At 31.7% G+C, this 23,079-nt stretch overlaps 2 protein-coding genes across 2 annotated transcripts; both read left to right on the plus strand.

The window, feature by feature from the left end:
• The first annotated feature begins 2,070 nt into the window (after window positions 1-2,070).
• LOC145314361 (serum paraoxonase/lactonase 3-like) lies at window positions 2,071-11,738 on the plus strand. The gene is made up of 13 exons (XM_080154243.1): window positions 2,071-2,155; window positions 3,761-3,824; window positions 4,301-4,409; window positions 4,955-5,047; window positions 5,512-5,588; window positions 6,188-6,261; window positions 6,906-6,962; window positions 8,456-8,597; window positions 9,556-9,681; window positions 10,286-10,364; window positions 10,847-10,908; window positions 11,185-11,283; window positions 11,581-11,738. Exons 1-13 carry the CDS (start codon window positions 2,076-2,078, stop codon window positions 11,659-11,661), a joined length of 1,143 nt encoding a protein of 380 aa, XP_080010369.1. The 5' UTR covers window positions 2,071-2,075; the 3' UTR covers window positions 11,662-11,738.
• A 1,655-nt stretch (window positions 11,739-13,393) lies between these two features.
• On the plus strand, window positions 13,394-23,079 carry LOC145314362 (serum paraoxonase/lactonase 3-like). The gene is made up of 13 exons (XM_080154244.1): window positions 13,394-14,833; window positions 15,893-15,956; window positions 16,497-16,605; window positions 17,425-17,517; window positions 17,932-18,008; window positions 18,884-18,957; window positions 19,676-19,732; window positions 20,227-20,368; window positions 20,943-21,068; window positions 21,696-21,774; window positions 22,217-22,278; window positions 22,556-22,654; window positions 22,950-23,079. The coding sequence occupies exons 1-13, from the start codon at window positions 14,757-14,759 to the stop codon at window positions 23,028-23,030; spliced, it is 1,140 nt and encodes a 379-aa protein (XP_080010370.1). The 5' UTR covers window positions 13,394-14,756; the 3' UTR covers window positions 23,031-23,079.

Genomic DNA, 23,079 nt, shown 5'->3' on the forward strand with positions numbered 1-23,079 from the left:
TCCTGTGGATTAGAACCGGTTCTGATAACTGAAAAATCATGTATAACATTGTATTACAGACAATTTTCACAAATATTAAATAAATCCAAAATCATAAAATTAATAACAGTTTTAACAAAACTGGTTTTAATCTTACAATTTTTCATTTTGATATCCGCGGAAAGCTGTCTATAATACGATGCGTATTATCTCTACCATACATAGTAATACCAAAAAAGTAATAATTTTTGTTTAGTTACATATTTTGTTAAAGTTGATATAGTGGTGAACATTCTTCATTTTTAAATTAAGTAAACTCTAACGCCATTTATGTATGAAATATCGATCTTTTGATAGTCTTTGAAACTATACAGCTAACAGATGCTGTGAATCAAATATTCTTCAGATTATTATTTTTCTTTCTTTAGCTGAAATATATGCCTAGTGCAAACAACTTTTAGAGGTCGACCGATTTATTCTGTAGGTCAGATCAACCTAAACAAGTACTACTAACAAATGCCTCTATAAAATCGGTCACCATAAATCTTCTTCAGGTCGACCTAAAATTTCCGGAGGTCGACCTATGTCTTTTGTGAGCTAGGCTATACTCTCAAAATTATATGTCTGTGCGCGCATTATCGTCAGGGAGATGATTGCTTTGAATCTTGAGCCAAATAGAATCATAAACAAAGGCCACTGATAGTTGTACCTTGTTTCTGCTATGTCAGATTCGCGACATTAATATTGAGAGTAGCAATGCCTTGTTCCAAACTTATTACCATGCACAGTTAGGACTGGAGATGCGATCCCCAATTTTCAAACTCTTTGAACGTACGAATAAGACTTTTACAGAAATGCTTCGCATCCAGACTATCTACCTATGTTTGATATAAAGTTAACACTATATAAGAGTAGAATCTAAATATTTGATTGACGTGCCCCAGTAATTATCAAGTAAAACTCAGGCACGAGACACAATTACTTTAGCTAGGCCCGAGGCATTATTTGTATCTTTTTATGCATTCATAGGCCTATCTTTACCAATATAATACCATATATGGGTAATGTTAGCCTATTCATGGTAAATTGTATGTGATTCATTAATATTATATGTTTATTAAAGACATTATGTTTATTGTTAAAGTAATCATGTAACCATTTAGTACAAGTATGTATGCCTACAACCATGCCTGATTTACATCACAAGTTAACATACAGACATTTTATTAAACAGACAAACACTTAGATCCTTATTATAAGTTGATGTTATAGCATGCACCTCTTAAAATAAGTTAGTTATTTATTGACTCTCCTACCATCAAGTTCTTCTGGCTTTAAAAGGTAATGACTTAGTTGTTTGGCATGCATTGTAGTTTAAATTTAGGACCCTCAGTACTTAGCATGAATTGAGCTTAGGCCTTATGTTAGAATTCTAACACTTAGCACAATTCAATGCTTGGGACTTTTCTGTCCTACACTACTTATGATTTTAACACTTATCCTGTAAATATTTTCATACTTAACTTATTCACTTGTAATGTAAATACACTTTATAAAAACATTTTCCTTCCTTAATACTTAATATACTTATATAATTCTGATCGAATATCAAAACCAACCATTTATTCTTAGATTAAAGCAATATATCTTTTGTTGAGCTACCACCAGCTCAACCAAATTCGTATTATACTTGTGGGAATAGAGGGATAAGCATTCTAAATAGACGAACCGCCGATGAGAATGTCTATGTGTATTGCAGTAAAAATAGGTTTTTAGTAGTACTCATAGAAGAGCGATCTCCATACCATAATTTTGGACAAACGCCACATTCGCACTACCAGGACTACCATACAAAGGTCGTGCAATCATAGGATTTGTTACCTAAAAATGTTGGATTGTCATTTGTCTTTGAACTTACTATAAAGATATAATACTTAATTTGAATTGCTGTCAATCTTGATTAGTTATCACATAACCTAAAATTTAATCACATTGATGTTATTAATCAAATGCTTCACTTATTGTTTAAGATCCTAAAATTTTATGGCTTTGCTCTTATAAATGTTGGTATCCTTGTTTATATTGTAGAATCAAGTATGTCGTCCTCTGCGATGACGTTAAATAAGTTGGTTACAGGAGTAGTTGTCACTGCTTTTCTGGTTAATAGAGGTATCAGGTAAGTTAAACAAACTAAATTTATTATCTATAATACAAAGTAGCTTGATGTCTGTCTATCTGTCTGTCCGTCCATCTGACCGTCTGTCTGTCCCTTGGTAACCACTTAATCGATCGGATTCTACTGTTAACCCTTACAGATCGGGCCCCAATTCCCACCTTAATAGATCGGGGTGGGGGGGGGGGGGGGCTCCAAGAGCCCCCCCCTCTATCTCGGCTCCTGTTACAGATAAAGAAGTAAAATTTTTTTCTTGTTGTTCATGTGTATTTTTAGAGAAAATTACTTTTTCTAGTCATAGCGGTCAGACTGCTCCTTAGCAGCTTTTTTTTAAAACGGCGGTTGGCGGCGCCAATTATTATTTTTATCTGTTTATTTCTGCTCAAGGATTTACCAAAAAAATTAGTAATAGAAGCCACGATATTCATGATATATGTCTTTAGTAAAATCCGGACAAAAATCGGTAATAAAGTCGGTCAGGGAGCAGTCAAACGGTTATAACAACACTTTTCTCAGAAGGTCTTTGATATCTTAGTATTCCCCTCCAAAAATTTAGGTTTCTACCTTATACACAAAAGTCATAATGTAGAGTTAAGATTTATTTATAATTTTTTCTAATTTTGGTACCACCCAACCGACTTTGACCGGACACCACAACCGACACAGATATCCTAGTAAAATCAACTTTTGCCGACGTATAATTACTAAACTTAAAAAGTCATGAAGTCACAGCTCTTCATCTTACCTACAAAAAAATGAGATTGAAAAAACTAGATGGGGGGAGCCCCCCCCCCCCCCCCCCCCGATCTGTAAGGGTTATGGGAATATACTGGTCCTGTGGTGGTTTTAGACTATTTTCTTGGAGAGTGGGACATCCCCAACCCCCCCCCCCCAAAAAAAAATCCCCCTTTTTAGCCTTTTGCTTAAAAAAATTTTTTTTTGGGAGCCTTAGACGTAAAAATTTTTTTTTTAATTTTTAAATTACCTCATGGGGCGAAGCCCCTAGAGGCTAGGAGCGAAGCCGCTAGTAATATATAAACTAGTAAGTTTTTTGTCTGTACCTTAAACGATTAAGTTCTCCATTTTTAGGGAAGCTTCAAATAGATCTCAGGATGGTTTTAGACTGTTTTATTTTTTCAGTGCAGGGATGGTTTAAGGCTATTTTGAGCCCTTCGTAAACAAAGACCCTAGTTACTAGAGGCAAAACGCTGTCAAAAAATGTATAGAAGTAAGTTATTGTCTGAAGCTAAAGATCTCGAAAAATACTGGTCCTAAATTGTAGGACTTTTCAGAAAAGTATTACAAATGTCTGGGATGGTTTTAAGCTATATTCCTAACCACTCCCGCCTTTCTCTAGAGGATAGGGGAGAAGCAACTAGTGATTAAGTAGCTAAATATTGCAAAAAAAACAAAGAGAGAGAAGGAACTAAGCCCGTGACTTCTGCATCTCGGGACTAAAAAAAACTTTTTTTCTTATAATTGTACACTTTATATCCGCAAAAAGCTGTTTATAGTACAATGCAAGAAATAACTATTGTTTTATTATCATTATTTTTTCGTCCATTGTCATATTCTTGTATCATTAATTTTAATATGCATTCATTTTAGGTTCAAAAATCTGTTAACAGTTTATCCTGAAATGAAATTTAATGATCAAAATTGTCAAATAAAGGTAATGTGTCAAAAGATATTTGAGTTTAAAAAATCAACCTAAACATGCCCAAAAATGGCGCTATTTACTTTTTTTCAAAGCATTACAACGTGCTTAGATTGAAGGCTTAGTCGCGGCTGCAGAGCCCTGATAAACATACACTGCTCGTGTACGTACATCAAAACTAAAATCTATCAGATTAACACTTATTTATCAAATCTAAACATTTTGATTTCGTAACGTTAAAATTTCGTAATGATATACTATTATTCAATTTGTTTATTTTCATAAGTCTATGAGATTTTTCAATTGATTATTTAAACATGATAATGTTATTTGAAATCTCAAATTGAATTATGAAATAAAAGAATGGCTAATAAAAAAAAATTAAGACTGCGACTGCTGGTAACTGAAATAAAAGATTTTGAATATATACTGTGTTAAGCTCGGTTATGTGCCAAGGCATTACCCCCGCACTTACCTTTACATAATTTCAGGGATCAATGATAGGGCCAGAAGACCTGTGCCTTGGCAAGAATTCCTTGATGTTTATTGGAGAAACTGGAGGCTTGGATAATTTACTTAATCAGGGTAGTGCGGCCGCAGGTATTAAATTATCATAGTTAGCTTTTTAACATGGATGTAACAAAAGAAGAAATACTACTTTACTTACAACTTTTTAACTCTTTTCACTTGCAATATAGTGACCCTATGCTTTTTATAGCGTGTCTTCATTATCTTTTCTTTTTACTTTAGGAATAATTTTTAATGCAATTAATCTTTAAAAGTTTGTTCTCTTCCTAATAAATTTATAACTAAACTATGACAACTACCTGGCCCAAGCGGTGGAAACCCTTTTTGTATGCAAGCAAATTGCTTTCTGTTTCGATTAGGGACACAGTTATGTTTATATTTCCAACGCTATTAGCTGATTTCTAAGAACAAAAACAAAATTGGTTAGAATCCCCACCTTGTGGGCAGAGTTATAAATAGCTCATGCCTCCTTCTCTTCTTTTACTTTAATATCTTCCCAACCCATATTTAACAATGACTAACCTAATATAAATCTTTATAGAAGAGAAAATTGTATAAGACAATTTACAAGATCATAACTAATTCATTGTAAAGAATTAAGAAAATAATTCTTTTAGAATCTGGTGGAATTTGGATGCTTGATATGAAGAATGTAAAATCTGAACCTGTCAAACTCCAGATCCATGGATATCCTGACCAACCCTTGCAGGGTAATTTATTTTCTACTTTTCCAAATGTCTGTTTTTACCCTTAATTAAAATCAGACAAGGGATCTTATGGACAATGGCCGATAAATTGTTGTATATTCCCAATAACACAAAAATTACCCCTTTAGTATATTACAATCAGTGATTGAAACATATGGACACTTAACTTAATGAACCAAACAATCAAAATTTGATAAAATTCCCCAAAGTTTTGAAGCCAACGAATAAAAAACGTTACTATAAAACTTTGGAGATTAGTGTCCAAAGTCGCCTCCCTCCTTGGCAGCTGACTTACTTTTAGGGTTATCAAATAATTCTTATTCATAAAGATTTAAAATACATTTTTACATCAAAACAAAATTGTGAAGAATTTATTGACAATTTCTCTGTAAAAAACGTTCTTGTGTTATTTGTGATGTTGACAGCTTACTGACTTAATTGTTTAAAACTTATATTTCCTACTTAAGTACATGGAATTTATGTATCAAATAAAACAGACCAACTTTATGCAGTCAACCATCAAGGACCTTTATCATCTGTTGAGGTAGGATTACAGCAAGCTTTTAGTTTTTAAGATATAACCTCTAGCATAAGTTCTAATTTTGTAACTAGCAAAATATCCATTTTTCTTGATTTGAGGTGGTTTAAAACATTGTAGGCAAAAATCACTCCCCTTTAATCTAAAGGGATAAGTTCATGGTTGATAATTTGATGTACATTACCAATGATGATACACAAAATTACACATTCTGTGATTACAATTAGTGGAGAAAGTGAAAAGTTTTGACACTCAACTTAATGAAGCAATCAATCAAAATTCAAGTTTTTGAGCCAACGAATAAGAAAACGTTGTTATAAACCGCTGAGGACTAGTGTAATAAGCAGACAAATTGTTTCTCCCACACTGGATGCAAGGTCTCTAGAGGAAGATGCAAGTAGAATTGTCATTTTTTCCAATGTGAATTAAGTTAAATATTCTTTATTTATCTTTCTGTTTTTAGCAAAACATCACAGATTTTTAAAGATTGGTTAGTTAATAGTTATTCGACGCCAATTAAATGAACATACTTGCAGCCGCAAACTTGTTTTAAAAGTGTGCTATACGTCTTTTTTTATTTGAAATTTTTTTTTTTAATTGTTAAGGTTTTTAAGATTGATTACTCAACGCCAGTTAAATTAACATATATACAGACAGTTAAATCAGACTTCTTTCCGAGGTAAAATAAAAAGAAATAATTTTAATTGTAATAATTTTCTCTTATTCTTCTATTTATTTCAATCAAGTAAACTATCATTTAGGATCAAATTTTCTTAAAATTTAGGTATTTTACTATAGAATGTAATTAAATCTTTGTTTGTAATGAAGATTTAATTGACATAAGATTTTAACGAAAAGTGATTTTTTTAAAGCAAAGCTTTTCCATAATTAGTGTTGGTCCGTCCGTCCGTATAGGTTAGCTCTTTTCGTTCATTTTTTGCCTTTCTCGCCAAATTAGACAATTTTTAATCACCTGTGACAACTTATTTTCACAATTTTTAACTTGACACTTCTTCTGAAAAGAAATATATTTGTCTCAAATGATTCAAAATTGTTTTTTATTTGCAAGAAAAAAAAATACGGCGTGAAACGCCGTTTCTTCACAGTTCCAGATTGCATCTCTTTAAAGCAACTTGCATGCCAAATTCAAAGTGTCACACCCACCTACCAACTTTACTTACAATTTTGTTGAGATTTTATACATTTATAATCTGCTTATTCAGTTATGAAACTCTGCATTTATCATATTGTTTCAGAGCTTCAATTTCATGGATGTTGTCATTCTTATTTTGTTAAAACTTGATAAAAGTAAATTCATTTTAGATATGGAATAAACGATGTGATTGAAGGAATAGATGGAAATGAATTTTATGTCACAGAGTAAGATTTTTTGTTACCGTGAATATAAAAGTAAAAGTATACAGGGTGCGGCACATAAATCCGGACTTTTTCTAATTTTTAAACAAATGAACATAAAATCGTCAATTTTAAAGATTTTATTGAATTTTAAAAACTGAGAGGCAAAATAGGTATTTGACTATTAGGTTATTTAAAAAAATGGCTGCTAGTCTCATTCACCGCCTCTACTCGCTTCCTCAACCGCCGGCAGGCCCAGGTCAAAATGAACCTGTCCAAGCTGGCGAAGTTCTCCTTGATAGTGGCAATGAGAGAGGTCTTTGTGATATGGGCACGTGTATTGGTGCATGCTTCAAAGTAGCTGTAGGCCCAAAAGTCCATTGAATTAAGATCAGGCTGCTGGGAGGCCACATTTCCATAGGAATGTGAGTAACCGCAGGATCCAAATTAACCCAACTTTCGAGCTACCCTTAGACACGGAGGCTCTCATTTGGACCACAGTTGAGCTATAACGACGTTTTTTACCTTTCTGGAATCGGCATAACGATTCAGCTAGGGTTGTCAGCGCAACCCATAGTCTAAAATGAGTTTTTAAGTTCCATATGTGTCCCTGAAATCGAGAACCGAGAAATATTCACAATTTTTCACTGTTTTTGACGTTTTTTACATCTCAAAATCTGCTCCATTTCACTTTGCTGGAGTACTACGGCCAAGCCATTTTAGATAGAGAGCTCTAGTCTTTTCAAGTGTCTTACTTGTGTATCTAACAATATTTCCAGCAAGTAAAATAACTCTACCTCACCTACAGATGGGCTGAGGTCAGATTTAGTGGACCCTAGTCGAGAATCAAGATTAAACCACCTGCGCATTTCGAATCTGCCTTGCTGAACATATGCGCGGCCAGCTCGGAATACACGTCCATTTTCGTTCAAAGATTTTTTTGTGCTAAAAGGTCATTACCTAAGCTTTTTATAGTGGGTTTAAACGTTCTGATTGGTCGAGTAGTTTTGACGCTATGGCCGTTTTAAAAAAGTCCGGATTTATGTGCCGCACCCTGTATACCTTAAAACAGAATTATATAATTTTCTTAGATTTGCAATGTTCATTCGATGGTGCATACTTTTCTGCTTTGGAATAAGATTCTCCGAAATCTTAAAATTAAAAAAAAGGAGAAAAATTGTCGTCAATTTAGGTTTCTCGTACATAAACATCCAATAAGAAATGAGAGAATGGGTAAAGAAGGTGTAAAGAAGGTGTAAGGGGGGAATTGTTATTATTGCCAGCTACAGGTTTCATTTTAATAGAATACGTGATAATCTGGTGTATGATCAAAGTAATATTAAATTCATTGGGTTAACAAATATAATTTTAGAATATTAAGAAACAGTTTCCTCAAAGAGTCGACTTACTTTATCTGAGAACAATTGAAATACAGAAAAGAAAAATTCAAACTTGACATAAGGATGCTTATGCAAAAGAAATACATTCAAATTATAAATATTGGTAATTTTGTTTAGATGGAACCCAGTATCAACACCTGAGCATGGCAAACTAAATCCTGCCTCTGTGTATGAGAAAATAATGAACAATGTTGTATTTCCTCTCATAGCTCTGCTGGGATTACACTGGACAAGAGTTTATAGATGTGATTTGAATAAGGTTGGTTCTACATTTAACTACTAGCGGCTACGTCCCTAGAGGTCACTTTCAATTGTAGCTTTAACAAAAAAGTTTTAAAAAATAGGAGGAGGGGATATATTTTTCTAGAGTCTAAGAATCCGAAATCAATCTCACATAGCAGCAGACAAAATCAAAAATTTGTGAAAATCAAAAATAAATTTATGTGTCCTTTGATCTATAAACACAATTTAATTTTGATACGCTTATCCACAAAATTTTCAAATATTTGACCAAAAACAACTGAGACATGTAGAATAAGATATATAAGTTTTCCGGAATTTTAAAGTTAGGGGGAGATTTGAAATCTGCGTCAAATTTTAAGGATTTTTTATAAAAATCGTTTTTTCTATAATTCTTTATCTAAGAGCGGAAATGCATTTTAAGTTAATTAATTTTGACCAATAGGATAGGTGGATTTTAAACTACCTGCGCTCTAATTGGTTGAATGATGTACGACATCCAATCAGAGCGCAGATTTTTTAAATCCACCAATCACAGATGCCAAAATTAATTAACTTAAAATGCATTTCCGCTTTTAAATAAAGAATTATAGAAAAAACTAATTTTATAAAAAATCCTTAAAATTTGATGCAGATTTCAAATCTCCCCCTAACTTTAAAATTCCGGAAAACTTATATATCTTAATGTAGAAATCTTTTTAAAACGTGGTTAAAGAGCTGCTTTAAAGTAGTCGTTTGCTATTATATACTCAAATATGACCCATGCTAATGGGAATGTTGAAAAGAAAATTCTAGCTTTAATAGCAGTTGAGTAAATAGAGCATTAAGGACGAACGGACAGACAAAGTGAAATATGTAGTAGCTTCACTACTAAAAACAGAGTTAAATGAAATATAAATCTTTTACAAACCTGTCTTCTTGTTCGGTTATGAAGCACTCCTTTTAAAAAAAATTTATATCCTTGTTATTTTTTGTAGAATTCCTGTGAAGAAGCAACTGATAGACTATTTGTTGGTGCAAATGGAATAACTAAAAACCTAGATGGATCAACATATTTTGTTGTGGATGTTGATGAAAAGAAAATTGGAATTATGAAACCCGAGGTAGACATTTCAATACATTTTTTTATAATGACTAAGAAGATTTTGTTCAGCACAGCAAAAATATATATTCTATAAAGCTCTTTATAGTGCCTATTAAAAATACGTTATATTAGTCCATAATTCGGGTATAGTCCCTTTCGTGGCAACGCACCTTAAGGGGCGATTCTTCGTATTTTTCACAGTAGCTTTTCTCCTATTTCTAGCCCCTGCGGGGGGCTCTAACTCTGTGGGTGCAATCACCTAACCCAATATAACCTAACCTAACCTAAAATAAACTATAAAAAGCCATTTTAAAAATACAAAAAATCGCCCATTAAGGGGCGTTGCAACGGAAGGGACTATTCCCCATAATTCTAATATGAATAATAGACTATTAAAATATGACGTAGATTTTTATTGGCTCTATAAAGAGCTTTATTCTATTTTGAATACGAATAGAAACATAGTAAAAGGTTTTAAAAATGTTATGTCACTTATGATATTGCAGTTTTCGCATTCAACGTAAACGAAATTTCAAACTGTATTTAAGAATAATTTTGAAACATTTAGACTATCTTTGCTACTTTTGATCAATATATTAGATTTTTAAATCATTTTTGTATAGGCAAATGGTTGGTTAGAGTTTGAATCATGGATTGAAGTACCATTTGTAATTGATAATGTGGATTTTGATTATGCTTCAGGTTTGTGTTTTCAACAAGTTACAAAGACCGCATGACAAAGGAACATAAACAATTTTCAGAATATAAATTTTTACGTCTAAACAAATTGTATATGTGATGAAAAATTACTTAAATACAGGATACTGTTGAATGACATTTTTACATATAAGGATTTCGCTTATAATATTGTACTCTTTTGTTCTTGAAATCAATATTCCAAAAATTAGATGATAGGATAATTATATAATACAAAAATTTTTTGTCAAAAAGGTGATCTAAGCTTGTTCTGAATGAAAGTATGGACTTTCTAAATCGATTCTAACTGTTACAAGAACCACCATGCAAAGTTTGAACTCAATAGGACAATTCTAGCATATTCAAATTAATGAATAGAGCTAAACGGACATACCCTAATTTTAGAAAAGCTTTTTCTTAAAAAATGAATTACTAATCTTAAAAAAAGTGTTTATTTTGAATTTTTTTGATAAATTGATGCAAAATAGGAAGTTTGATGATGGGAACAATGCCAGATTTGCTCAGTGCCATCAAAAGGCTAGATGGAGAGGTAAATTGTACAATCCTTTAAAAGTCTCTCTGATTGTTTGTGATCTATCTAACCGCTGAATCTTAATGGTTATTCTTTACAATATAGCTCCTCATAATGCCAGGAAAGGTTTATAACTATTTTTGGGAACAGTACCACCATCATCCAAAGAGAAATTCCCCCAAGAAATTTTTTTCCCTTTCCTTTTTCATTCTACAGTTGGACCCCCATAGGTCGGCCAGAGCTTTGATCATGGGGGTTTTAAATAAGTGTTGTAATAAGCTATCTTTCCTTTAGGACATAGCAGTGCCAGGAGGCCTGTCCCTGGCCTATCAAGAGGATGGGGAGTGGAAAACTAAGGACGTTGTTATGCATGATGGAACAAAACTATGTCAGGTTAATTGAATTTGAATTTAATCTTCAACATCTAATTCAATGCATTTTTTTAAAATTATGATAAAAGAACGGAGATGGAGAAAGGGGGGGGGGGGGTTAAAGGAGTTTTGGTGTACAGGAGGTTCAGTAGAGGGAAAGTGAATTATCTGCTATTATCCCAATCTATTTAGTAGTACCTACAGTTAACAGACACTTACATAAATACCACATTACTAAAAATAAAACATATATATGTAACGTATTTGACAATAATAATAAAAAATTACATTAGATCGAAATTTATTTATTTCTTTTAAGGTTTCTGGTGGTAACATGTTTGGAGATACTGTTGTTATAAGTTCTCCTGTTGCTAAAGGAGTTTTAGTTTGTAAAATTTAATAATTAGTAATAAATGTTATTCATTTAAATAAAATAACAAAAGAATTTATTAGAATACAATTATTTGTTTATTGAGACTTTAGAATAGAATACAATTTATTAACTAATGCAATACATTTAATTATTAAATATACATAACCATATTAAAAATTGCATAGCAGGGAGTAATTAAGCCTTGGAGTAGGCTGCAAATTTACCCCTTTAATTGATTTTATTTTTCATTTTATTTATAGTTAGAAGTTTTGACTTAGAACACAATCCAAATATGAAACACAACATAGTTTTGATAATTTTGAATGTTAAGTAGATCACAAACAGCACAAAACCGTACACATCTGAAATATTTGATAACGATGACAACACAAATAAAACCAAATCTCAAAATCAGAAGGTGGGACTAACCTTAACATTTGTACTGTACAGTACCTAAACTTAATGAGCAGAATAAAATGACGTACTTACATTTCTAGAACTTGGCTATAGAGATGTATTGTACCTTGTTGTATTATAAATCATAGTTTTACCTGAACGCTGCCAGCTCCTCCATGAGTAATAAACAACTTAACCCTTAACTGTCGGGCCCCTTGCCGCACCTTAATCGGTCGAGGGGGTAGGTGCGTTGAACGCCCCCCCCCCCTCCCCCATATTATCTCAGTTCCTATTAGAGCTAGATGGCTAAAAAAATTTGTGCAAGTCCCCTGTTTGATAATGAATTTCCGACCTCAAGTAAGTCAAAGTCAATTTTCGCTTTCTTCACCCTTTTATTTAACAACATTTGTTTTTAGGTCCTATTTTACATAAAAATTTCAAACGGCTGTAATTTTCTTATTTTTGAAGCTAGAAGAATTTTTTTCCAGAAAATGTTTATCTTTATGTAAATTTTATATTAGAAATATCAAAATATAAATTTCAGCGGCCGCAGTCGGCGGTCTACGGAAAAACGGCGGCGGATCTTTATGAAATTTTAATATAATGTGTAGACATATAAGAAAAGCTTAAGTTTAAAGTTTGAAGTCTCTAAGTCCAAAATTTCGATCACAGGAGCCTTTTTGAGATTTCTGGAGACCTGGAGGATCAGGACCTGCAGGATCATACCTGGAACCTGAAATTGACTTAAACATCTGTATTTAATTTTAGTATTTTGGTTATATAAAATGCTTTGTTTACCTGGATGACCCTGCCAGTTTTGCTGGCATCCTGTGCCTGCCAGGATGGAGATATTCCAAAAAAATCCAACTCTCAATTATGTATCATACCCATACTTAAAAAGTCACACAGTTTGGGCTCTTTATCTTTCACACACAGAAAATGAGATAGAAAAAACCGGAGGAGGGAGCGTTCAACGCCCCCCCCCCCCCCCAACTGTTAAGGGTTAACATTTGGATGTTTTAACAATTCTGACTAAAAAAATGTATTTAATAATATTTACATGTATTATAAAATAAAGGAGGGTTTTAATCAGTAAGATATAAAATTATACTCTATAAATAAAAAATAAAATGATGTTCAAGCAAATATTTAGTTGTTCTCTCTCTAGATATGGGTACTGCAAAGCATTGATAATTCAAAACATTTTGTTTAGTTGATTTTATCCTTGTTTGATATCAGACATTGCATGTTTTAACTGCCCAATTTCAATGAAAATTGTACTTAAATAAAGAATGTTCTCTCCCCTCTTTCATCAAAACGCCACTTAAGAGAAGCTTCTCTATAATTTACTATTTCCTTTTTTTCGTCCGTCCAAGTGTAAATAATGCTTTGAAGGAAATATGATTTTCTCTGCTGCTAATTAAAATAGACGGGTTTTTTTCTGTGAAGATTCCGTATAGCAATGAGCATACAGTATATTATTTACTTGTTCAATCGGTCTCTAAGTCATACTACAAAACAATGAATATTAAAACATCAAAAAATGTATGTAAAAGGTTTCATGATTTCCCTCCAACCTAATTGATTCTTCAATTATTACCAGTTGACATCCCTCTATGGATATTATCCTCCTTGTTTTAATTTTAACTTCAAAACTAAAATATTTTATAAAAAATAATTTTTTTCTCTACTTATACATATGTATGTATATATTTGTTTTCTATATGTGTTATCACTTAAGAACATTATGAACATTGCCCTGTTGCCAGGGAGGTAAGGAACAATGTCAGTTTAATTAATTTATAAACCTACTACTCCTATGAACAACTAAGGACAGAATTTAAAAAATATTAACAATAATAATTTTTTTTTTTTACATTTTGTATCCCTTTATCCCTAGCTTGTGTACAGGTTGTTAGTATACATTCTAGTATGTCTTAGAAACCGAGTAATACCCGATGGATTAAAACCGGATCTCATAACTGAAAAATCATGCATAGCATTGTATTACAGATATTTTTTCAAATATTAAATTAAATTAAAAATCCTAAAATAAACAACAATTTTAACAAAACTGGTTTTAATCTATTATATGATGCATATCAATACCAAAAAAGTAATAATTTTTGTTTAGTAACATATTTTATTAAAGTTAATATAGTTGTGAACATTCTTCATTTGTAAATTAAGTTAACTCTAACGCAATTTATGTATAAAATTTCAATCTTTTGATAATCTTTTATACTATACAGCTAACAGATGCTGTGAATCAAATATTCTTCAGATTATTATGTTTGTTTCTTTGGCTGAAATATACTATTAGAATTATATATCTGTGCGCGCATCATCGTTAGACAGATGATTGCTTTGAATCTTGAGCCAAACAGAATCACAAACCCAGGCCGCTTAAAGTTATACTTACCTATGTCAGATTCGGGACATTGATACTGAGAGTAGCAATGCCTTGCTCCAAAACGTATTACCATGTATATTACAGTTAGGATAGGACTACCAAAAAAATTCATGCAATCATAGGATTTGTTACCAACAAATGTTGGATCTTTATATGTCTTTGAATCTACTATAAAGATATAATACTAAATTTAAATTGCTATCAATCTTGATTAGTTATCACATAACCTAAAATTTAATCACATAAGATCCCAAAATTTAATGGCTTTGCTCTTATAAATGTTGTTATCCTTGTTTATATTGTAGAATCAAGTATGTTGTCTACGATGACGTTAAATAAATTGATTACAGGAGTGATTGTCACTGCTTTTCTGGTTAATAGAGGTATCAGGTAGGTTAAAATACAAAATTTATTATCCTATTATATAAATTGGTAAGGTTTTTGTTGTCTGTAGCTTAAGATTTCAATAACTGCTGTACCGATTGAGTTCTCCATTTAAGGGAAGCTTCACATATGTCACACGAAGGTTTTAGTCTATTTTATTTCCAGATTTAAGTCTTGAGATGTTTTTTTGGCTATTTTTTGCCCTCTAGCTCTCCAAATAGAGCTCCTAGATGCTATGGGTGCTGCTCACAAAGGTTTTAAACAAGTTCTGTTATTGTCAATAATTTTACATTTGATTGACCTACCCCTGTATCACTAAATTTAACATCTTTGCATCAATAAAAGATTTAGGCTGACTGTTAAAAATATGCTGAAGGGCCCTTGTCAATGAGTAAGTTCAGCCGCGGATTTCTAAATGCCGCAAGAGCTGTTAGCGGATTGGAATTAGATGATTCTTTAATCAGCGCAGCAGAGCTATATAATACAGATGCATATTTTTTAAAAGCGAAGCTTTTCTATAATTAGGGTCGGTCCGTCCGTACGTCCGTCCGTACGTCCGTAACGGATAGCTTTTTCCGTTAATTTAGGCATGTTAGAATTGTGCTATCAATTTCAAATTTTGCATGGTGATTACTTTAGTAGTTAGGTACGATTTAGAAAGCGTAGCAACTCTATAATCATTACCAAAATGTCCGTACGTCCATTTTAAACATGTTGATTTTTTTACTTTTTTAACAACAAATTTTTATGTGATCAAATCATCGGATTGATCTGATTTTTGGTATATTGATTCCTGGGACAACAAAGTATAATGTAATAAGCGAAGCAACTCTATAATCAAGTCCTAAAAATGTAAGTATGTCCATAAAAATTATCCTGTATCAAGCAGTTTTACAACAAATTTACTTACAATTTTGCTTTGACTCTTATAAATTTATATTATGATAATTATTAAGTTCTAACACTATACAAGTGTTAATGTCCGTTTGTCCTACCGTTTCAGTGCTTCGCTTTTATGGATGTTGTCATCCTTGTTTTTCTTATTATGAATATGATTTATTTTAGGTTGAAAAATCTGCTAACAGTTTATCCTGACATGAAATTTAAGGATCAAAATTGTCAATTAAAGGTAATGTGTTGAAGTAATTTTTGTTGTTGTTGAAGTTAAGTGTTGAGATATTTACCTTCCTTATCTAAATTCTGGAATCTTAAGCTTTTCAAAATAATTTGCAGAAGAAATTCAAAAATGAATATGGACGGCAATTTAGAAAGCTTTTTTCCTGTAGTAAAAAATGAATATATGATTAATATCCACTGCTTTTGTACGTGCATCAAAATAAAATCTATCAAATTAACACTTGTTTATAAATCTAAACATTTTGGTTTCATATCATGATATAATGTTATTCAAATTGTTTATTTTAATAAATATATGAGATTTACATGATTGTTCATACAAAGATATTTCAAATTGATTATTGAAACATGAGCATATTATGCTAAAAATTTATTTGAAATCTCAAATTGAATTATGAAATAAAAGAATGGCTAATAAAAAAAGAATAAAGACTGCGACTGCTTATAACTGAAATAAAAGATTTTGAATACTGTGTTAAGCTCGGTTATGGGCCAAGGCATTACTCTTGTACTTACCATTACCTATTTTCAGGGATCAATGGTAGGACCAGAAGACCTGTGCCTTGGCAAGAATTCCTTCATGTTTATTGGAGAAACTGGAGGCCTGGATATTTTACTTAATCAGGGTAGTGCGGCCGCAGGTATTAATATTATCATAGTTATCTTTTTTTACTTAATCAGGGTAGTGCGGCCGAAGGTATTAATATTATCATAGTTATCTTTTTTACTTAATCAGGGTAGTGCGGCCGCAATTATTAATATTATCATAGTTATCTTTTTACTTAATCAGGGTAGTGCGGCCGAAGGTATTAATATTATCATAGTTATCTTTTTTACTTAATCAGGGTAGTGCGGCCGCAATTATTAATATTATCATAGTTATCTTTTTACTTAATCAGGGTAGTGCGGCTGCAGGTATTAATAATATCATAGTTAGCTTTTTGACATGGATGTAACAAAAGAAGAAATACTATTTTACTTACAACTTTTTAACTCTTTTCACTTGCAATAGCGACCCTATGTTTTTATAGCGTGTCTAAATATTATCTTTTCTTTTTACTTTAGGAATGATTTTTAATGTAATTAATCTTTAAAAGTTTGTTCTCTTCCTAATAAATTTATAACTAAACTATGACAACTACCTGGCCCAAGCGGTGGAAACCCTTTTTGTATGCAAGCAAATTGCTTTCTGTTTCGATTAGGGACACAGTTATGTTTATATTTCCAACCCTATTAGCTGATTTCTAAGAACAAAAACAAAATTGGGTAGAATCCCTACAATGTTGTCTGAGTTATATATAGCTCATGCCTCCCTCTCTTCTTTTACTTTAATATCTTCCCAACCCATATTTAACAATGACTAACCTAATATAAATCTTTATAGAAGAGAAAATTGTATAAGACAATTTACAAGATCATAACTAATTCATTGTAAAGAATTAAGAAAATAATTCTTTTAGGATCTGGTGGTATTTGGATACTTGATATGAAGAATGTAAAATCTGAACCTGTCAAACTCCAGATCCAAGGATATCCTGACCAACCCTTGCAGAGTAATTTATTTTCTAACTTTCCAAATGTCTGTTTTTACCCTTTAAGTAGCATATCTGACCATGGATCTAAAGGGATAAGACAATGGATAAATTGTTGTACATGACATGTAATGACCCAAACAAAAAATTTTTTAGAAAAGTCCCCAAAGTTGTTGAGCCAACGAATAAAAAACGTTATTATAAAACTTTGGGGATTAGTATCCAAAGTCTCCTCCCTCCTTGGCAGCTGACTTACTTTTAGGGTTATCAAAATAATTCTTATTAATAAAGATTTAAAATACATTTTTACATTAAAACAAGATTGTGAAGAATTTATTGACAATTTCTCTGTGAAATACGTTCTTGTGTTATTTGTGATGTTGATTGCTTGGTGACATAATTGTCCTTATTTGAATCTCATATTTACTATTTTAGTGCATGGAATTTATGTATCAAATAAAACAGACCAACTTTATGCAGTCAACCATCAAGGACCTTTATCATCTGTTGAGGTAGGATTACATAAAAATTTTTTGCTTTTAGATGTAACCTCTAGCATAAGTTCTTTTTTGTTTCTAGCAAAATATCCATTTTACTTGATTTGAGGTGGTTTAAAACATTGTAGGCAAAAATCACTCTCCCTGTAACTAAAGGGATAAGAACATAGTTGATAATTTCATGTACATTCCCAAAAATGATACACAAAATTATCCCTTCTGTGATTACAATTAGTGGAAAAAGTGAAAAGTTTTGACACTCAACTTAATGAAGCAATCAATCAAAATTCAAGAAAAGTTTTAAAGCCAACGAATAAGAAAACGTTGTTATAAACCTCTGGGGACTAGTGTAATAAACAGACAAATTGTTTCTCCCTCCCTGGATGCAAGGTCTCTAGAGGAAGGTGCAAGTAGAATTGTCATTTTTTCCAAAAATGTGAATTAAGTTAAATATTCTTTATTTATCTTTCTATTTTTAAGCAAAACACAACAGATTTTTAAAGATTTGTTAGTTATTCGACGCCAATTAAATGAACATACTTCAGTTAGGGGGTTGAATCCATTTTTATAGAAGCAGAAATATACTCTAAGATTTCGGTTTTGACCCTCTAAAATACGTAATGTATGATTCCAATTTCCCCTCTCTTGGTAATGATATCATCAAGGCCGATATGATTTTTGTAATCTACCATTCCAATTTTGCCTCTCTTGGTGATGATATCTTACCAAAACAGGGGGAAATGGTATTACAGATTATCTTTTTTATAGGAGCAAATCCGTAATCCTAGATCATAGTTCTGCTTTTATAAAAATGATTTCACCCTCCTAACTGTACTTGCATCCGCAACCTTGCTTTTAAAGTGTGTTATTTATCTTTTAAAATTGTTAAGGTTTTTAAGATTGATTATTCAACGCCAGTTAAATTAACATATATACAGACAGTTAAATCAGACTTCTTTCCGAGGTAAAATAAAAAGAAATAATTTTAATTGTAATAATTTTCTCTTATTCTTCTATTTATTTTTCTTCTATTTATTTCAATCAAGTAAACTATCATTTAGGATCAAATTTTCTTAAATTTTAGGTATTTTACTATAGAATTTAATTAAATCTTTGTTTGTAATGAAGATTTAATTGACATAAGATTTTAACGAAAAGTATTTTTTTTTAAAGCAAAGCTTTTCCATAATTAGTGTTGGTCCGTCCGTCCGTATAGGTTAGCTCTTTTCGTTCATTTTTTGCCTTTCTCGCCAAAATAGACTTTTTTTAATCACCTGTGACAACTTATTTTCACAATTTTTAACTTGACACTTCTTCTGAAAAGAAATATGTTTGTCTAAAATGATTCAAAATTGTTTAATTTTTCACGACAAAAAATACGGCGGGAAACGCCGTATCTTCACAGTTCCACATTACATCTCTTTAAAGCAACTGGCATGCCAATTTAAATGCTGTAACTCTGTTTTAGTTGGGTTCCTTTTACTTTTAGATTTGGTTTCAAAAAATGTCAAACCCAGACCCATCTACCCACTCTACTTACAATTTTGTTTAGATTTTATACATTTATTATCTGCTTATTCAGTTATGAAACTCTGCATTTATCATATTGCTTCAGTGCTTCAATTTCATGGATGTTGTCATCCTTATTTTGTTAAAACTTGATAAAAGTAAATTTATTTTAGATATGGAATAAACGATGTGATTGAAGGAATTGATGGAAATGAATTTTATGTCACAGAGTAAGATTTTTTGTTACCGTGAATATACATAAAAGTAAAAGTATGTACCTTAAAACAGAATTCTATAATTTTCTTAGATTTGCAATGTTCATTCGATGGTGCATACTTTTCTGCTTTGGAATAAGATTCTCCGAAATCTTAAAATTAAAGAAAGGAGATAAATTGTCGTCAATTTAGGTTTCTCGTACATAGACATCCAATAAGGGAATGGGTAAAGAGGGTGTAAGGGGGGAATCCTTATTATTGCCAGCTACAAATTTCACTTCATTAGATTACATGAAAATCTGGTGTATGATCAAAGTAATATTAAATCCATTGGGTTAACAAATATAATTTTAGAATATTAAGAAACAGTTTTCCTCGAAGCGTCGACTTACTTTTTCTGAGAACAATTGAAATACAGAAAAGAAAAATTCAATCTTGACATAAGGAATAAGGATGCTTATGCAAAAGAAATACATTCTAATTATAAAAATATTGGTAATTTTGTTAAGATGGAATCCAGTATCAACACCTGAGCATGGCAAACTAAATCCAGCCTCTGTGTATGAGAAAATAATGAACAATGTTGTATTTCCTCTCATAGCTCTGCTGGGATTACACTGGACAAGAGTTTATAGATGTGATTTAAATAAGGTTGGTTCTACATTTAACTACTAGCGGCTGCGTCCCTAGAGGTCACTTTCAATTGTAGCTTCAACAAAAAAGTTTAAAAAATAGGAGGAGGGGATATATTTTTCTAGACTCTAAGAATCCGAAATCAATCTCACATAGCAGCAGACAAAATAAAAAAAAATTGTGAAAATCAAAAATAAATCTATATGTCCTTTGATCTATGAACACAATTTAATTTTGATACTCTTATTCACAAAAAATTCAAATATTTGACCAAAAGCAACTGAGACATGTAGAAATCTTTTTAAAACGTGGTTAAAGAGCTGCTTTAAAGCAGTCGTTTGCTATTATATACTCAAATATGACCCATGCTAATGGGAATGCTGAAAAGAAAATTCTAGCTTTAATAGCAGTTGAGTAAATCTTGTTTTCCCCATAGCATTAAGGACGGACGGACAGCCGAAGTGAAATATGTAGTAGCTTCACTACTAAAAACAGAGTTAAATGAAATATATATCTTTCACAAACCTATCTTCTTGTTCGGTTATGAAGCACTCCTTTAAAAAAAAATTGATATCCTTGTTATTTTTTGTAGAATTCCTGTGAAGAAGCAACTGATAGACTATTTGTTGGTGCAAATGGAATAACTAAAAACCTGGATGGCTCAACATATTTTGTTGTGGATGTTGATGAAAAGAAAATTGGAATTATGAAACCCGAGGTAGACATTTCAATACATTTTTTGTAATAACAAGGAAGATTTTGTTCAGCACAGCAAAAATATATATTCTATTTAAAGCTCTTTATAGTGCCTATAAAAAATACGTTATATTAGTCCATAATTCGGATATAGTCCCTTTCGTGGCAACGCACCTTAAGGGGCGATTCTTCGTATTTTTCACAGTAGCTTTTCTCCTATTTCTAGCCCCTGCGGGGGGCTCTAACCCTGTGGGGCGAATTGCTTAACCCTGTGGGTGCAATCACCTAACCCGATATAACCTAACCTAACTTAAATTAAACTATAAAAAGCCATTTTAAAAATACAAAAAATCGCCCATTAAGGGGCGTTGCCACGGAAGGGACTATTCCCCATATTTCTAATATGAATAATAGACTATTAAAATATGACGTAGATTTTTATTGGCACTATAAAGAGCTTCATTCTATTTTGAATACGAATAGAAACATAGAAAAAGGTTTTAAAAATGTTATGTCACTTATGATATTGCAGTTTTCGCATTCAACGTAAACGAAATTTCAAACTGTATTTAAGAATAATTTTGAGACATTTAGACTATCTTTGCTACTTTTGATCAATATATTAGATTTTTAAATCATTTTTGTATAGGCAAATGGTTGGTTAGAGTTTGAATCATGGATTGAAGTACCATTTGTAATTGATAATGTGGATTTTGATTATTCTTCAGGTTTGTTTTTTCAACAAGTTACAAAGACCGTATGACAAAGTAACATAAACAATTTTTAGAATATAAATTTTCAGGTCTAAACAAATTGTACATTCTTACATATAAGGACTTCGCTTATAATATTGTACTCTTTTGTTCTTGAAATCAATATTCCAAAAATTAGATGATAATTATAATAATTATATAATACAAAAAATTGTTGTCAAAAAGTTGATCTAAGCTTGTTCTGAATGAAAGTATGGACTTTCTAAATCGTTTATAACTGTTACAAGAACCACCATGCAAAGTTTGAAATCAATAGGACAATTCTAGCATATTCAAATTAATGAATAGAGCTAAACGGACATACCCTAATTTTAATAAAGCTTTTTCCTAAAAAATGAATTACTAATCTTTAAAAATGTGTTTATTTTGATTTTTTTGATAAATTGATGCAAATTAGGAAGTTTGATGATGGGAACAATGCCAGATTTGCTCAGTGCCATCAAAAGGCTAGATGGAGAGGTAAATTGTACAATCCTTTAAAAGTCTCTCTGATTGTTTGTGATCTATCTAACCGCTGAATCTTAAAGGTTATTCTTTACAATATAGCTTCTCATAATGCCAGGAAAGGTTTATAACTATTTTTGGGAACAGTACCACCATCATCCAAAGAGAAATTCCCCCAAGAAATTTTTTTTCCCTTTCCTTTTTCATTCTACAGTTGGACCCCCATAGGTCGGCCAGAGCTTTGATCATGGGGGTTTTAAATAAGTGTTGTAATAAGCTATCTTTCCTTTAGGACATAGCAGTGCCAGGAGGCCTGTCCCTGGCCTATCAAGAGGATGGGGAGTGGAAAACTAAGGACGTTGTTATGCATGATGGAACAAAACTATGTCAGGTTAATTCAATTTGAATTCAATCTTCAACATCTAATTCAATGCATTTTTTTAAAATTATGATAAAAGAACGGAGATGGAGAAAGGGGGGGGGGGTTAAAGGAGTTTTGGTGTACATGAGGTTCAGTAGAGGGAAAGTGAATTATCTGCTATTATCCCAATCTATTTAGTAGTACCTACAGTTAACAGACACTTACATAAATACCACATTACTAAAAATAAAACATATATTTGTAACGTATTTGACAATAATAATAAAAAATTACATTAGATCGAAATTTATTTATTTCTTTTAAGGTTTCTGGTGGTAACATGTTTGGAGATACTGTTGTTATAAGTTCTCCTGTTGCTAAAGGAGTTTTAGTTTGTAAAATTTAATAATTAGTAATAAATGTTATTCATTTAAATAAAATAACAAAAGAATTTA

Source organism: Acartia tonsa, chromosome 3 (assembly GCF_053477335.1).
Source record: "Acartia tonsa isolate MP-2025a chromosome 3, ASM5347733v1, whole genome shotgun sequence".
Taxonomy (NCBI): Eukaryota; Metazoa; Arthropoda; class Copepoda; order Calanoida; family Acartiidae; genus Acartia; species Acartia tonsa.

Excerpts from the sequence above, each read along its gene's own strand:
- LOC145314361 (XM_080154243.1), top strand. The coding sequence starts at position 2,076 with ATGTCGTCCTCTGCGATGACGTTAAATAAGTTGGTTACAGGAGTAGTT. Across the intron at positions 6,963-8,455 it reads AATGAATTTTATGTCACAGA|ATGGAACCCAGTATCAACAC; the intron begins GTAAGATTTTTT and ends AATTTTGTTTAG. Across the intron at positions 8,598-9,555 it reads ATAGATGTGATTTGAATAAG|AATTCCTGTGAAGAAGCAAC; the intron begins GTTGGTTCTACA and ends TATTTTTTGTAG.
- LOC145314362 (XM_080154244.1), top strand. The coding sequence starts at position 14,757 with ATGTTGTCTACGATGACGTTAAATAAATTGATTACAGGAGTGATTGTC. Across the intron at positions 15,957-16,496 it reads ATCAAAATTGTCAATTAAAG|GGATCAATGGTAGGACCAGA; the intron begins GTAATGTGTTGA and ends ACCTATTTTCAG. Across the intron at positions 17,518-17,931 it reads TCCTGACCAACCCTTGCAGA|TGCATGGAATTTATGTATCA; the intron begins GTAATTTATTTT and ends TTACTATTTTAG.